At 35.1% G+C, this 14,403-nt stretch overlaps 1 protein-coding gene across 1 annotated transcript in view; it reads right to left on the bottom strand.

The window, feature by feature from the left end:
• LOC128998883 (cilia- and flagella-associated protein 43) overlaps window positions 1–13,969 on the bottom strand; it is a 167,462-nt gene extending 153,493 nt beyond the window's left edge. Inside the window, exons 1-5 of the mRNA XM_054425241.1 lie at window positions 13,965–13,969; window positions 13,099–13,174; window positions 12,843–12,944; window positions 12,608–12,688; window positions 12,330–12,560 (exon numbers count right to left, since the gene is read on the bottom strand). Coding sequence (XP_054281216.1) covers window positions 12,330–12,560; window positions 12,608–12,688; window positions 12,843–12,944; window positions 13,099–13,174; window positions 13,965–13,969 — 495 coding nt within the window. The remainder of the gene's footprint in view (window positions 1–12,329; window positions 12,561–12,607; window positions 12,689–12,842; window positions 12,945–13,098; window positions 13,175–13,964) is intronic.
• Window positions 13,970–14,403: the final 434 nt, after the last annotated feature.

Here is a 14,403-nt window from a genome sequence, read left to right as displayed (position 1 = left end):
TCTACATTCAGTTACGCAATTTGATAGGACTTCCATTATTAATGCCATATAAGTGTGGGTCTAAAATACCTAGATTTCTGTTTGTGGGTCTGTTTTGTGATTTTTAAGAATTATTTCATATCTTGGGAGTTTTTGGAGATAGAAATTCCAAAATTGGTATAAATGTGTATTTTATTAGGTAAAAAGAGCTTACAAAGTTTTGATCCAATATCTCAAGCCGTTTCAATATGGTGGTCATTTAAAAACTTTAGTGCCGAATTTAATGAAAAACTTAAATAAAGAAAATCTTTATTCGAATCTAAAGATTGAAAATTTAAATCTAAATCAAAAAAGACCTTGTTTGTTAAAATCGGATGACAAACAATCAAGTTATCAGTTTTTTTTTCTACATTCAGTTATGCAATTTGATAGGACTACCATTATTACTGCTATGTAAAATAACAAATAATAAACAATATGGAAGTCCTATAAATTGCATATCCGAATGTAGAAAAAAAGCTGATACTCGATTGTTTGTCATCCGATCTTAACAAACAAGGTCTCATTTGATTTGGATTTACATTCTCTATCTTTTTGGTATGACAAAATATTTTCTTTCTATTTACGGTTTTCATGAAATTTTTCATAAGGTTAACATGGGAAACTCCAGAGCCACTGGGGCGGAGCCTGGAGGCAAGTTAGCGTAGCAAACGAGCTAACCTGAAGGCAAGTGAGCGTAGCGAACGAGCTCCAGCCTAAAGGTGAGTGAGCGTAGCGAACGAGCTCCAACCTAAAGGTGAGTGAGCATAGCGAACAAACTTCAACCAGGACGTGATTGAGCCATGCGAACGAGATCATCTTGAAAATTAAGAAGTTAAACGGGGCAAAGCCCGCGGGTTACAGCTAGTATATATATACAAACATCCTCTTTTATACTTATAGATTACAAAGAGTTGACCATCATGGTCTGATAGCTGAGTATTTAATCCAATTACATCGAAATAGGCATTATTTAGATTGGTAAAAATATTATCTATGGTGCTATTTGTTGTTTCAGTAATTCTTATGGGAAAATTAACAACTGACTAGAAACCATTTGCAAGAACAACATTGTTAGCTTTATTTCTATTACCAATCCTCAAAATTCATCATGTTGATATTTATATCACCCATTATTACTATGTGTTGGTATTTTTGAGAAAGTATTCCAAACAAAATATTTATTTTACCAATAAATTCTATTTCAGTTTTTTTTAATAGGATTTCTGGTACTTGAGTATTAAACGGAGGCCACCTAACCTACAGTTTCTTAACTTAGCTATGATAATACTGATTATTAGTAAACCTTCATTCGATGTTTTCACTATCAGCAAGTTTGGTTGGTTAGGTAAGGTTATGATGGTTTAATTTTATAACTGATATAGCTGACCAGACACAGTGACAGGCGATGACAGGTAATGGCGCGCGCTCCGGTCAACGACCCTGACCTTGGCCTACTTGGAGGGGATTCTGCGAGTAGACACATGACTCATCTGATAACGCTCGACTCACAACAATACTAGAATAGTTCTACTACAACATCTATAACAATTTAACCCTCTATAAGTGCCGCGGCGCGTTTCGTAATGGTGGCCTCCGTTTAATACTCAAGTACCGGGTTTCTATATAGGCCAACAAACAGAAATTTAGATTTTTGCGGGCGGTAGTATCTTTTGAAATTCTACTAAATAACATTCAAATGTTGTTTCAGATAACAGATAATTTATTTCTACTAAAATTATTTCTTTTGATCTAATCAAAGTTTTTGATAGAATAATTACCCCCCCCCCACCACAGCTGTTACTGCGAGCAAAATGTGTGCTTAGGTTGTACCCTTTAATCTTAATTCTCTCTATGGATGTTTGAGTCAGTTTGTGCTCGTTCAACACAACTACATTCAGATCTAATTCAGCTAATGTTATCTCTAATGAGTCAACATTTGATTTAACACAACTTATATTTTGGTGACAAATAATTAATTCATTTATCTTAGTGTTATGAATATCATGTGATGGTTGTCTAACTTATTACTAAAAAATTACTATTAACGCTGGTATTTAACAGGTTGTTGATAGTAACAGGACTACTACTTCCTACACTGACATGTGATTCACTTTTGGAACTTTTGCTGTCACTCAACACATCTGAGATCATGGAACTTTTTCTTTGACGATGTCAAAATAACAGCCCACAGTGATGAAGAACATTTGAAAAGACTCCGTGCTGTATTAAATCGGTTCAAAGACAACGATTTACACATTAATGTTTCTAAATCTCAATTCCTTGTACCAGAGATTGACTTTCTTGGTCTCGTCAAAGGGAATAAGTAAAAGTAAACATATTACTGAAGCAATAAGAAACCTGAAGAGACCAAGTAATGTGAAAGAAGTTAGACAAATCCTTGGGTTGATAAGTTACTATCGAAAGTTTATTCCAAACTTAAGTGAAAAGATGCAAGCCATTATTAATTTCACAAGAGCTAATGTACCTTTTAATTGGACTGAAGAATGTGAACGTGATTTTCAATTGGTGAAGGAGGAAATGATGTCAGAGAATATACTATGCCATTTTGACCCACACTTACCACTCATTCTAGCAACAGATGCTAGTCAATCTGGAATTTCAGCAATTCTTTCTCATGTGTTTCCGGATGGAAATGAAAGACCTGTTGCATTTGCTTCCAAAACACTATCACAAACACAAAAACAGTACAGTGACATACAAAAAGAAGCCCTGGCAATTTATTTTGGAGTTAAACACTTTTACCCATACCTTTATGGACGCCATTTCACCCTAGTTACAGACCACAAACCCCTGGTATCAATATTTGGACCGAAAAATGGAATACCACTTATGGCCGCAACAAGACTACAACATCGTTAACACAACTCCTCCCTTATTTGTGGACCAATTTCAACGTTTTAGGTGTTCGTCTCAATATGTAGTTTTGCAATAAGGTTAGAATTTTAAAATTCCTGCTCTTAAGAGCCTGAGACCCTCTCAAAGGTCGGGGTTTTCCCCATAAGAAATACATAGAACAAATTTAATACCCCCGCCGCAGCAAACCTGCAGACTAAGCGAATTTCCATTTCCCTGAATGGATTTACACTAAAATGTCTCCTTAAAAATATCACATTTATTCCCTATTTAAATAGAATCAGTTTAAAACATACTTAGGTTTGCTGCAACAGGGAGGGTAAAAGTGTTTTTTATGTAAAATGTTAATAGTTAGTAAGAAATAAAAACATTTTCCAAATTTGGGCAAAATCTATACTTATAAAAGGCAAAGCCCTCACTGACTCACTGACACACTCACTCATCACTAATTCTCCCACTTCCCATTTACCTAGGAGGCTGAAATTCGGTAGGTACACCGATTCTTTGGGCATTAAATAGGAAAACTAAGTAGTTTTTATTCTGATCGGGCTTTCGGGCTCCGCCCCAGTGGCTCTGGAGTTTCCCATGTTAACCTTATGATTTTTCATATTTAAAAGGAATTAATGAATCTTAACAGCTGTTTCAATTAAACAAGTTGGTTCTGTTCTATGATGTTCAATACCATTTAAGTTACAAGGATTACCAACAGGGTGCAGCACTATTATTTTTTTAAATTTATGACAACAGCTAATTTGCAACCAAAAGGTGAGTGAGCGTAGCGAACGAACTTCTACCTGGAGGCGAGTTAGCGTAGCGAACAAGCTAACCTGAAGGCAAGTGAGCGCAGCGAACGAGCTCCAACCCAAAGGTGAGTGAGCGTAGCGAACGAACTTCAACCAGGACGTCATTGAGCCATGCGAACGAGCTCATCTTGAAAATTAAGAAATTAAACGGGGCAAAGCCCGCGGGTACAGCTAGTATGTTTATAAACAAGCAAACTACAACAGTTTTCTTATTCTCCATAAGAATAACATGGGAATTTTAAATTTACAATTTTTTGGAATTTTCTTCGTAACCATTAGGCGCATTATAACGCTTCAATATACTAAATTATTTGTTTTTTTAAGCTCTACAAAATAGTTTTGAAAGAAATTGCAAAATTTTATGTTTTTTGGGTCAAAAATGGGAAAAACCCATTTTTACCCCATAAAAGCCCCCATAAACCCCCGTTCCCATGGTCCGATCATGCTGGTTCGCGAACTCGTTTGAATAAACGTAGGTTTACACGTTTGTACCAAATTTCATCAAAATCGGATCATTTTTGCTCGAGTTATCGCGCTAACGGACACATATATATATGAATTTGAACGGATGGTGTTTTTGACCTCTAGGGACCTCAAAACAAAAACAAAAATCGGTCCCGGGTCCAGGTCTTACCGTGAGTACTACGGTAATAGCTTATTCCCTATATGGGAAATTCGCTAAAAACAAAAAACAGCTGTTTATAAAAAGAAACTCATTAGCTTTTCGGGAGTAAATATTGATGTTTACTTCAATTGATGTTTATTCAGTAGGTTAAGACCAAGTTAAGCAGTTAATCAGTTTTGTTGGAAGAACAGAAAATGCCTCAAGTTCAAAGAAGAAATATTGAACTTGGTAGGAAGACACAATTAATAATAAGATATCTTGTGCGTATGAGGATAGTAGAAAAAGAGAAGCCTGGTCTAACAGATACCTACACAGATACACATTCACTTGGTAAGATGAGATTAATAAAAATTGCCAGTTCTGCTATGCAACTTACTTTTGAAGTGAAAAAATATACAATGATCATAGTGTTGTCAAGCGGGGGCAACTTAAATGTTTAGGCAACTTCACACACTGGCAGATTGAGATATTTCAAAACATTTAGTAGAAACTATAATATAGCCTTGACTATAATAAGTTCAAGTAGTAAGATTATACCAAATCTTGGCGGACCTTATGTTTTTATTGTAATTTTTTTTGTATTTCTCGCTCTACTTCAATTGAGAAAAAACGTAAATGGATTGTTTACTACTATGTTATGTTGCCAGTTCCTCGGACAAACTTATACAAAGTTTTTTGACTGAATTCACCAACACAATCCAGTCATTTCAAGTAGAAAATAAGAAGTTTCAAAAACTCATTTTCTATTGAAAGTTAAAGTGGCAATATTAGACCATTCATAAGTGAAGGAATTAGTGTTTATGTATTGAACGATCGAGTAGTTACGGTCAAGTTTATTTTTATGATTCGGGAGAGGCAAATAATATACGCTGTTCAAAAAGAGAAAATTAAAATTGCCATCCAAATATTATAGCTACAAGAGTTATCCAACCCATTTCGACGAATGTATACATATACTTTCAAAACTTCGGGACAGGTATTAAGAGAAACTGCACTGAACAACTTGAGAACGTTCTGATGCTCGGGGCATATACCGAGACTGACAGACAACACGTTAAATTACGTTAACCAACTTTCAATGGTGTTGCTGCTTTAGCCTATTCAAAGTAGATTATGGCTGTCCAGTTGGTAACCCAGAGTTTGTGGGTAAAAAATGGAGCACATGAAATGGTTGATATCACCCCTTTTTTCAGGTTACTCTATGGAAAAAATTAGTTTGATCAGCGGGATGTCTCAAATGAAAGAAATTCAATGACCCAACTTTAATTACTTAAGACAGGTTATCAGTAAGGTAACAGTGTTAACTTATGCAACATGTTAACTCGAACTGAGGCAGATCGTTTAGCATTCATTAGAAGTTATCAGAACTGAGAGCAGAAATAATGTAGGTGAACCTTGACGACGCCAATAGAGATATTTAAAATTAGTTCCTAACATGTTTTCAAACAACTCGATGTAACTAAAGTTACTCGAATTTAAGCATAAGGTTTCTTCGGCGTTATGTATCATGCTATGCGGCTCATTGAGCCGCACGGGTTCTCTAGTTATGCTATATTCCTTCAGGCATTTTCATTTGACATCAAGTATAAATCAACCAAAGAAAATGTTAATGCTGATGCACTTTCAAGACTACCTAAAAATGTTGAAGAAGCTGTTGTTATTGACTCAGCCGATGTTCATTAAATAGAACAAATCTATACTTTACCTGTCACAGCTGAAGAAATAGCAAAAAATACACAATCTGGTCCAGATCTTAGAGATATTTATCAATCACTAATCAGAGGGGAGCCAATCCATCACCTGATGTCTTCTAACGAACAAGAATGGTCAATTCAGCTTGGATGCTTATTAAAAGGGAATCTTGTGGTGATTCCCAAACAACTTCGTGCAAGAATTTTGAAAGAACTTCATGAGGCTCATGTGGGGATAGTTCGCATGAAGGGACTAGCCCGTTCGTATGTTTGGTGGCCAAAAATTGATGCAGACATTGAGAATATGACCTTAAATTGTTTGGGATGTCAACGAGTACAGCATGAATCACCCAAAGCACCAGTTCACCATTGGGAATATCCTTCAAGGCCTATGCAAAGAATTCATGTTGATTTTGCTGGACCATTTTATGGCCACTATTTTCTCCTAATTTTGGATGCCTATAGTAAATGGCCAGAAATTGTAACACTTACAACTATAAATTCACATAAAACCATTGAGGCTTTGCGTAAATTCTTCGGCTCCTTTGGAATCCCTGACATATTAGTGTCCGACAACGGAAGGCAATTTGTTTCATTGGAGTTTGAAAAATTTCTTAAATCCAACGGAATTAGACACAAGAGATCAGCACCTTACCATCCTGCTACTAATGGTCAAGTAGAACGCTATGTGCAAGACTTGAAAGATACCATCAGAGCCATGCACTTTGAGGAAGGCTCTATCGAAATAAAATTGCAGAGATATTTAATGGCATATCGTAGAGCTCCACATAGTACTTACTACAGTACAATCTCCTTCACATCTCTTCATTGGACGTCAAATTCGATCAAGACTTGACTTATTGTATCCTGATTTGTCACAAAAAGTGAACCGAAAGTTTGACTCAGACTGTGACAGGCAAAAGTCATTTAAAGCTCAAGACCGTGACAGGCAAAAGTCCTTTAAAGATTAAGACCGTGACAGGCAAAAGTCCTTTAAAGCTCAAGACCGTGACAGGCAAAAGTCCTTTAAAGCTCAAGACCCTGTCGCCTACCGCCTCTATGGAACATGCAACAAATGGGGGGTTGGAAAGATCAACAAAAAAGAAGGACCAAGAAATTATGAAATAACCACAAGCAGTGGCCCAATCAGACGACATCAAGACCAAATTAGACGCTCAGGGCGGGACTTGTGTGAGTTTTCATTAAGGAATGAGCAAAATCGAGTATTCATACCAACAAATTTTGGAGAAGTCGGAGAGGAAACAACCGAAAACCACGTAACAAATTATCACAACATTGATCCAGAGGCCAATGATCCCAACATACCAGATGATCCAAAGACCAGTAACAACATATCAGATGTTCCAGTGGCACCAGCTTCCGCTATGACAGTAAGACGATCAAAACGGACACATAAACCCGTCGATAGACTTAACTTATGAAACTCACTAAGGGGAGGTGTTACATCCTAAATGTCTACCTTTACTTATTGCTTATTTATTCTATAACTATTAGTCCAAGCAAACTAAAAAAAACTTACACAGGGATCTTTAAAAAATTGCAATAAAACGTTTTATGGTTTTATTTTGTAGTGTTGGGGTTGCAGAACGACATACCGTACTAAAAGTTGCCAAAAATCGGTGCACGAGAAAACCACTAAAATCACGATTTAAAATGGCGGGTTTTCCCAACATTGGACAAATAAAAAAAAATATTTCACATGCATTTGTTATGCACATTTTTTGAGATATTGACTAGTGTTGTGACACATCATTACAAACTACATTTTTACTCTAACTTCAATGCTGAAATCAGTTTTTTAATATCTTTTTTCATTTAGAAGATATACTCAAACGGAAACCCTCCCCCCATACATTTCTTATGGACGTTTCGTGGTTTGATAATAAAATTTTTTTTTCTCCAGTTCTTATTAACGCTTGCAGTTCGTTTTAGGCTTAAAATATTCAGTAATCTAAGGGCTTTCATTTGAGCTCATGAGCATTAAAATCAGACGAGTTAAAGACCATCTACAAATCCCAACACAATATTGAATTTAACTTTTTAGAAATTAGTTTTTATTTAAAGATTTATATCTCGGGTTGTTAAGGCGTCACCACGTTATTTATGGTATTTAATTACTTAGCAAATGTTCGGCTTTAATTTTATTAATCACTAAATAAAATCTGGCAAATCTGAAGTGAGTCCTGGACCTTCATTTAACATTAAATTAGTTTTATTTAGAAATTTGTCTTCAGTTTAAGACATATATCCCCAATTAATTATAAATAACTACCAATAAGTAATCTTTAGCCAAAATAAAAGTCAATAATTTGATGAATTATTTATGACTATAAGAGTTTTGGGAGTTATTTAGAATTGGGAATATACGTCTTTAACTAAATACAAAGTTCGTAATGTACACATTTTAATGTTAAATTAAGGTCCATGACTCATTTTTAAATTGTCATATTTTGGTTAATGATTAATAAAATCAAAGCCAAACATTTACTGAGTAATTTCAGACCAGAAAGAACTTGGTGACGTATTACCAACCCAAGTTATAAATCTTTTAATAAAAATATATTTCTAAAAAGTTAAATTTAATATTGTTCTGAGGTTCATAGCTGGACTTTAACTCATCTGATTTTAATGCTCAAGAGCTTAAATGAAAGCTCTTACATTACTGAATATTTTAAGCCTAGAACGAACCGCAAGCATTAATAAGAACTGGAGATATAAGAAAAATAGTTTTAAAAAAATTATCAAACTACGAAACGTCCATAAGAAATGTATGGGGGAGAGTTTTCGTTTGAGTATATCTTCTAAATTAAAAAATATATTGAAAAATGAATTTCGGCATTGAAATCAGTGTAAAAATGTAGTTTGTAATGATGTGTCACAACACTATCATTACATTGAAAAGAATGATGTATGTCCAATATGGCGGATCCAAGATGGCGGCCAAAAACGTGTTCCCTATTAAAATGAACTACTAACCACCCAATAAATACAGGTGGTGGTCCCAAGTCAATATCTCGAAAAATGTGCATAACAAATGCATGTGAAATATTTTTTTTTTATTTGTCCAATGTTGGGAAAAGCCGCCATTTTAAATTGTGATTTTAGTGGTTTTCTCGTGCACCGATTTTTGGCAACTTTTAGTATGTCATTCTGCAAACCCAACACTACAAAATAAAACCATAAAACGTTTTCTTGAAATTTTTTTAAGGTCATATCCTATATTTCTCTGACTATATTATCAGCTGGTTATAGAGTGAAAATTTAAAAACGTACGTTTTCATGTCCCTGGCCTTTTACTTCGTAGATACTGGATTTGTAGTTTATTATTATGTGTTTTAATATTTTTTGGGACGGGGGCAACATGTTACACACATTTATTTGGTTTTAAATAGGTTCTAGGTATTTTTTTCGTATTTTTAAAGTCTCGAAATTCACGACCATGACGTGTCCCTAGGGTACATTTTCCAACTTTCACGCTGTTTTTAGACTAATTATTCATGCCGAAATATATAAAGCCATATTTTTATGTCATCAATGGTTATTAAACTTACAAAAAAGGAGCATATTATAATTTTATTGTCATTGCAAACTGACTACCATGACAAAATAAGTCTGTCCCTCGATTTGGCGTCACGACCATTTGGGAAAAATTTTCAACTTTGGGGCACGACAGTGGCAAGCCTGGCGTCGATGGAGTCAGTTGGTTTTAGAGACTAGTTCGGGGTGTACGTCAGGATTGTAGTGCCGGTCGTTTCGAGTTGAAAGGAGGAATTACAAGATTAATAAAGGAAAGATTGTGTTTTTTGTAATTTTGGTGTGTCCATGACCGTACGTAGTCATTCGATGAAGTAGACATGGTGTTATTTTTTGTTTATAAGATATTTCAATTGCTAGATTAACCTAGAAGTTCACTTTGTATCCTCGAACATGAGGTGCAGGGTTACCGCCAGAACAGAGCCAAATAACACGTAATTTCACGACCAAAGTTTCACGACCATCGCGGTTTTTTTCACGACCAATCCAGCCTTATGGATTATAGTGTGTTTGGTCATGACAATAACTTTAATATAATTGTAAATTGAACAGTTTAGTTCAATTGAAACACATAATTTTATTATATCTAACAGTATAATTGAAGGATTGTTTAGAAAGATTTAGATTATTCCAGACAATTCACGACCGTACCGCTTGTCCCTGACCATCACGTTTATGATTTCTATCATAAAAAATTCAAAAATTAAAATATCGTCATATTTTAATGTTTTATACACAAAAGAAGCACACCTCTATACAAACATAACGATTTTTCGGGTCTCTGGTAAGTTTTTTCGGAGTTATACAAACTTAAAAAGATTTTATTGGCTTTTTTCAATTTTTTGAGTTTTTTTCTTTTTTTCTAGAAAGACCAAATATACCAAAAGCTCATTGACCTTTTTATTGTATAATGGTCATAAAAGTAAATTAGTTTATAGCAAAACATAGTTATAAAAATAATATTAACTATTTTTAATATTCATTTAAACGTCCGTTATGGTCGTGACAGGATTTTGTGTTTTTCCACTAAAGATGCTCTTTAAAAAAAAAACTACCAAAGATATTGCGTTACCATGGACATTTTATAAAACTTCAATTGTAAAAAAAATAAAAAAAATAATAAAAGTTTTGAAAAAAGGGGAAAAAAATTTGCAAAGTGCTTTTCCTGAAAACGTACGTTTTTAAATTTTCACTCTATAATGTTTACTTGTTCACTTTGTTTTTAATTTGTGTTGAATAAAGTTGGTTAAAATAAATTGTACTTTGACAATTACATTTATTATTTGTTCTAACTACATACAGAACAATGTTGAATTGAGTTACGGTAGCAGACAGACGTTTGTTAATGAAAACAATGACTCCGTCATTCCTGTTGTTCTGTGTACCTATCATTGTTAAGTCAAACCCGTCCAAGTGACCCACCTCCCCCTGCTCAACCAACACTCTGATAAGACTATGATATCTAGATTAACATTCAAAGATTGTAAATAAACCGATAAATCGTCAAAGTTTTTTGAGAAACTTCTGATATTTGTGTGAAATATTTTAAGAGAATTATTTAAGGGAATTTCATTGAAAAAATCATCACATTCAAACCCTTTATCCAGCTCCAAGCAAGAATTGTTTGCAAAAAGTGTGTTTTCATCTCAGTTGTGAATCATCGTCCCGCATCCTCCCCCTGCCCGTGCCCGTAGCACCTTATAAAAAATGTCCTAACAGAAAAAATTAAATTCTCATAAAATAAATAAAAATATTCTTTATACCATGCAAAGAGTATGCCGTTGAAAAATTGAATGAAATGAGCTACAGTATCTATAATATTGTTGAGAATGTAATGATTTCATAAATTACATGCAATAAATTATGATGTCTTAAATACACTCATGCAGTTTAATAAATTAAGATATTATGTATCAGTCAGAACAATCATGACAACAAAAGCTATATTTAATAAAACATTATTCAATTCTTGGAGATGTTGAGGTTCGATCTTAATTTCTTTTCCCTAAAGATTAATTTGAATTAATCTATTTAATTTTATTGACTATCCATACAGATAATCGAGACAGAACCTCTCCATGTCGCCCTAATTAAAGGGTGCACGGAACTTTTTTTACATTACTTTTCATTACTTTTTTTCACCTTGATAACACACGCACGTTGCTCAGGTAAATATTGCTCTATGGCTACAGATAATGGTATTGAATAGGCTTTCCAACGAGCCTACTCCCACCCCCCTCAGACAGTATGCTGTAGAAAATAGATTGTTTTTTCCACACCCTGTAGATGGATATAGATAGATAATTAACCTGTTATAAGTTAGGTGTTTATGAATATATTTCAATTGAATTTGTTTACTTCATACTAAAATATAATTTAAAAAAACACTCCTTATTACCTTCCCTGTGGCAGCAAACCTAAGTATTCATTAAAATTAATGTTATTTCAATAGGAAATCAATCTAAAAATACAATTTTAAGGGCATTTTCTTTTTCTTGCTAAGTCTGTAGGTTTGCTCTGGCAGGGGTATATTCTACTTGTGTTCTAAAGACTATCTTTACGCGATCGTTGTGTAAAATACTAAATGCACAGAGGCTTAAAAGTAAGTAAAAAAAAAAATAGTAAGTTTTTTAATGCAAATTTAAGAAAGAGAAATTTGATTGCATTCATTTTAAAAAGAATCTTTTTAAGTAATTTTGTTGTGCTAAGCAACATTAAAAACAGATAATTTAACATTAGTAAACTGTATACTGTACTCACCTTGATGCACCTAGATTTAACAGCCATGGTGTCCCAAGTGTTGGTCCTGATGACCTCAGCAAGTCTCTGACAGTCCCTACACTCAGCCTCCAGTAACCGCCTAGTCTTGTCTCTCTCAGCCGCTGCGTCAGCAAGCAGCGCCTCCCTGGCCTCAGTGTCCAAGTCAAACTCTAGAATATCCAGCTGCTCCTCTGGTGTGGCCCTCAAGTTGTCATCCAACAACTGCACCACCTATAAAATACAACACATCACTGTACTGCAAGATGCGCCTCCCTGGCCTCAGTGTCCAAGTCAAACTCTAGAATATCCAGCTGCTCCTCTGGTGCGGCCCTCAAGTTTTCATCCAACAACTGCACCACCTATCAAATACAACACATCACTGTACTGCAAGATGTGCCTCCCTGGCCTCAGTGTCCAAGTCAAACTCTAGAATATCCAGCTGCTCCTCTGGTGCGGCCCTCAAGTTGTCATCCAACAACTGCACCACCTATCAAATACAACACATCACTGTACTGCAAGATGCGCCTCCCTGGCCTCAGTGTCCAAGTCAAACTCTAGAATATCCAGCTGCTCCTCTGGTGTGGCCCTCAAGTTGTCATCCAACAACTGCACCACCTATCAAATACAACACATCACTGTACTGCAAGATGCGCATCCCTGGCCTCAGTGTCCAAGTCAAACTCTAGAATATCCAGCTGCTCCTCTGGTGCGGCCCTCAAGTTTTCATCCAACAACTGCACCACCTATCAAATACAACACATCACTGTACTGCAAGATGCGCCTCCCTGGCCTCAGTGTCCAAGTCAAACTCTAGAATATCCAGCTGCTCCTCTGGTGCTGGTGCTCTGGTGTGGCCCTCAAGTTTTCATCCAACAACTGCACCACCTATCAAATACAACACATCACTGTACTGCAAGATGCGCCTCCCTTGCCTCAGTGTCCAGCTCAATTCCTCAAGTTGTCATCCAACAACTGCACCACCTAACATACACAACACATCATCGTACTGCCCTCAGCGTAAACCTTGTACAACACATCACTGTTCTGAATGCAGCGCCTCCCATACACAACACATTACTGTACTACTAGCAGTAGGGAAATCTACAATTTTAAATATATTTTTAGAATGCATATCTGTCACAAATAAAATTTTCCAATTACTGGTTATAAAGGGTGTCCCACCAAAAGTGAACCAATAGCTAACTTTTTACTTTCTCCCCCTATACCATGGTACCGTGGTATATGGAGAAAGTACTGTTTTCATCAAAATTTTCTAAATTGAGTTTTGAGTTGATATATCCGTTTTGGGTCCCCCTGAACCCAAAAAAGTGGTTTTCGAAGTGATGTCTGTGTGTGTGTGTGTGTGTGTGTGTGCGTGTGTGTGTGTGCGTGTGGGGGTGGGTACAGAGCTACAGACTACAAATATCGTCCAATTTTGATGAAATTTGGTACTTATCCATTATATCCCCAGGCATTTTTTTCATTTTTTAAAAATTTTTACTTTGAATGGTAATTTTCCCATACAAACCATAAAAAAAAACAGAAAAATAAGATGTTCTCAAAAACAGCCTGAACAATTTTGATAAAAATTTAGTATGTTATAGTCCTTTAAATTCTGAACAACATGGTACTAACTCCATTTCCGCTAAAATTACGGTTCCAATGTTATTGTAACTTATGTTATTTTCCCATAAAAACCTCATTTAAAAAAATTGGATTTTAGAAAAAAAGCCGGGTTTTGATTAAAATTTGTATGTTATGGTCCTTAAAATGTTTAATAAAATGGTACAGATCCAATTTTTGTAAAAAGTATGGTTCAAAATTTATTGTAAATTACCTATGTTATTTCCCATAAAATAACAAAATATTGGATTTAGGAAAAAAGCCGGTTTTTATTAAAATTAATTTGTTATGGTCCTTATAATTCTAAAAAAAATAGTACAACCCCCATTGCTGTAACAAATACAGTTCATAAGTTATTGCAACTTTTGTGATTTATCCCTATAGAATATCATAGTTTCTCCCACCGCTTACACATGGTAAAGGTTGTTTACAAGCTTATGGGAGAAAGTAT

This window comes from Macrosteles quadrilineatus, unplaced genomic scaffold (assembly GCF_028750875.1).
Source record: "Macrosteles quadrilineatus isolate MER2022 unplaced genomic scaffold, UCM_ALF_1.0 Scaffold_1__1_contigs__length_201487025, whole genome shotgun sequence".
Classification (NCBI taxonomy): Eukaryota; Metazoa; Arthropoda; class Insecta; order Hemiptera; family Cicadellidae; genus Macrosteles; species Macrosteles quadrilineatus.
Note: the sequence above shows the minus strand (reverse complement) of the source record. Positions and strands in the feature narration are given on the sequence as shown.